At 46.0% G+C, this 3,356-nt stretch overlaps 1 protein-coding gene across 2 annotated transcripts in view; it reads right to left on the bottom strand.

Annotated features, from left to right (window-relative positions):
- Nucleotides 1–268: 268 nt before the first annotated feature.
- Nucleotides 269–3,356, bottom strand: part of RASSF1 (Ras association domain family member 1) — a 76,954-nt gene continuing 73,866 nt past the window's right edge. For both annotated transcript variants that reach the window (XM_082264939.1, XM_082264940.1), the window contains 2 exons: nucleotides 3,134–3,249; nucleotides 269–521 (listed from right to left, as the gene is read on the bottom strand). In XM_082264939.1, coding sequence (XP_082121065.1) covers nucleotides 375–521; nucleotides 3,134–3,249 — 263 coding nt within the window. In that variant the 3' untranslated portion in view covers nucleotides 269–374. The remainder of the gene's footprint in view (nucleotides 522–3,133; nucleotides 3,250–3,356) is intronic.

Here is a 3,356-nt window from a genome sequence, read left to right as displayed (position 1 = left end):
CACTCGCAGCATCTGGTTGCCAGCAGCCCAGAGCAGGCCAGCTCCCGCCCCTGTACATCCAGGCCGTCGCATTTCTCTTTGCAGCTTGGAAATGGACCAGTCCTGAATTGTACCTGAACTCTGCAGCCGTGTAACATATTAGAAGTCAGTGTAGTGTCACTTTTTTTCGGCCACTGACATCTTCTCGTGTCCCATGCAGACACTCTCGCTCTCTTCCGCTCACTCACATACGCCCCGGTGGGGGGTCGATTGGACGCTCCTTTGCGCACCTCCCCCACATTCAGACTCAGTCACACCGCGTTTTGCGTCTTCGGGATCAGTCTCGCAGTCTTCATACGCTCCTTTTTGTTTTTTTTACGCGGGGTGCTCGGTCGTCAGCCGGGGGTGCGCTCAGCCAGGGCCTCCTGCATCTGTGTGCGGCAGCGGGTGTAGCGCTGGATGATCTGACGCATGTGCTCCTCTTCCTCCCGCTGCAGGATGCGCAGGAAGTTCTGCAGCTCCGGCATGCTGAAAGCGTCCCACTGCAAGAGCCAAACATTGGTTAAAGAAGTTGGTTTTTTTAAGAGGAGTAGTAGAAGACCACATAGTGGCCACTAGATGGCGCTGAGGAGCACAAAAATAGGTCTTTCTAACAAGAGGTACAATGTAACAATTTTAGAGCACGCTAGAGGGAATTAGGAAATAAATGTAACCATTATCTACAAAGACGAATGTATCCCTTATGCTCCTCAGCGCCATCTAGTGGCCATAATGTGGTATTTCAAACTATAATCAAGCCCTAAAGTTGTGCTGGTATCTGACGCCCACCCCAGCTATGTGTCCTCCATTACATCATGCCGATTTCACCAGACCTGCCCCCCCCCCCCCCCAAGGGCTAGAGGAAACCACTGGAATGTCTACACTCCAACTATAGCTGAAATGTCACCTTTGGCTGGATGCGATTTCAGTTTACTGCAGCCAACAAGAACAAACGATTGTCTGATCAACTGCAATATCTTATCAAGCAAAGCCAATACCACTCATCTGTATTTCCCTTTAACCACTTGCCAACCACTCACTGAGCTGCTACTGCGGCAAAGTGGCTCGATATCGTCTGGCGACGTAGACCTACGTCACCAGACTCTCCCCTCTCTCGGCGGCGCGTGTGCAGTCTGTATTCAGACACAGCGGGAGTCGGGCCAGGTGAGGAGAGGCGGTGATCACCGCCACTCTTCCCCGATCGTCGGGGATCGAGTGTGGAGATCCGCCCGCTTGTGTAAACAAAGTGGGCGGATCTCCTAAGTGACAGACAGGGACAGATTACAGGATTCAGCATAGCTGAACCTGCGATCTATGTCTGTGTCACACAATCCCCTCCCCCCACACACGTCAGTAAGCATGAGGCATACATTTAACCCCTTGATCACCAATAAAGTTAACCCCTTCCCTGCCAGTGTCATTATTACAGTAACAGTGCATATTTAAAGCACTGATTACTGTAGTAATGTCACTGGTCCCCCCAAAAGTGTCAAAAATGTCAGTTAGGGGTCCGATCTGTCCGCCGCAATGTCCCAGTCCCGTAAAAAAAAAAAAAAAAACGCAGATCGCCGCCATTACTAGTAAAAAAAAAATAAACAATAAAAATGACAATTCTTTCCCTTAGTTAGTAAACGCAATAACATTTGCGCAAACCAATCAAAATACGCTTATTGTGATTATGTAGCAGAATACAAATTGGCCTAAAATGTTAAAAAATTTAGATTTTTAAATTTTTCTTTTTGGGAATGTTATATAGCAGAATGTAAAAAATATTGTTTTTTCTTTTTCAAAATTGTCGCTCTTTTTTTCAAAAATTAAAAATTGCACAGGTGATCGAATACCACCAAAAGAAAGCTCTATTTGTGGAGGGGAAAGGACGTAAATTTAATTTGGGTACAGCGTCGCACGACCCCGCAATTGTCCGTTAAAGTAACGCAGTGCCGAATCGCAAAATATGGCCTGATCAGGAATGGGGTAAAATCTTCCGGTCTTAAAGCGGTTAAAAATACGCTCATTGAGAATTTTTTTGTCAAAGACATGTAGCTAAATACATTTTGGCCTAAATATATGACAACAATTGAATATATTGGATATTTTTTAACTGTCAAAGTAGAAAATGTCAATTTTTTTTGCAAAATTTTCACTCTTTTTTTTATTAATATCGCAAAAAATGAAAATCGCAGAGGTGATCAAATACCACCAAAAGGAAGCTCTGTTTGTGGGAAAAAAAGGACGTAAATTTAGTTTGGGTACGGCGTTGCATGACCGCGCAATTGTCAGTTAAAGTCGCACAGTGCCAAGTTGCAAAAAGTGGCCTGGACGTAAAGCAGGAAAATCCTCCGGTGGTAAAGTGGTTAAGGCCCCTTTCACACTTGTGTGACTTTGTCCTGCAACCTGGGACTGCAAAGTCGCATGACAAGTCGTACCCCATGATTTCCAATGAGTACCGATCATATCTGTGCCACTTCAAGTTGCAGCGACTTCAAAGTAATCCCTGCACTACTTTGGTCCGACTTTGATGCGACTTGAGGTCCGTAGACCTCAAGATTACACAGGCATCAAAGTCATGCAACTTTCAGGTTGTACAACTGGTAAAGTCCCGTGGGTCACTCTGATGGGGTGCGGGATTCGCAGCGATTCCTGTGCGTTTCCCACAACACATCACAATCGCACTCCGTCAATGTTAAGGTAACGACACCCAAAAAAACAGGTGAAAAAATGCACAATTGAATTTCATGATCCATGCGATCTGATTCCAGTATGGCAAAAAAAACTGCATGCACCTTTTTCATGCAGGAGCGGTGCGATTTGAGCCATACGAAATGAACTAGACTAGACTAGAATAGACTCAAATCGCACTGCAAAGAATCGCAAAGGATTTGAACAGGATTGCGATGCGACTCCTGTCTGAACAATTTGGGAGAGAGGAAGCGGTGATCGCTGGCCAGCAACCACCAGCAGCCAATCAGACGTCACTATTCTGAGAAGTGAATCTTGGTTACTTCTCTTTGTTGTTCCCCTTTGCTCAGCCTGCAGAGCTGGAGAAGGAGAAGTGAGACTACCCGGGTGGAAGAGATGCCGGTGACATCATGGCGGCCGCAGAGAAGGAACTCACATTGACTTCCCCGGTCTCGTTCTCCTTCAGCACGAAGCTCAGAGATTTCTCGCACGGTCCGGCCAGCAGACGCAGCTTCAGCGGTTCCTCCTCATCCGATAACTTCCTCTGGGAGACTGCGGAGACACAGAAAACATTTATTTCATTATTATTCAGATTTATTTTTTACATTTTTTTTACTTTTATCTGCTTCAATAACCGGGCACTCCCCCACCTTGTTGTA

The sequence above is a fragment of the Pelophylax lessonae genome (genome assembly GCF_965119305.1).
Source record: "Pelophylax lessonae genome assembly, chromosome: 8".
In the NCBI taxonomy this organism is placed as follows: domain Eukaryota; kingdom Metazoa; phylum Chordata; class Amphibia; order Anura; family Ranidae; genus Pelophylax; species Pelophylax lessonae.
The sequence above is the reverse complement of the archived record's forward strand: the minus strand, read 5'-3'. Positions and strand labels throughout refer to the sequence as shown.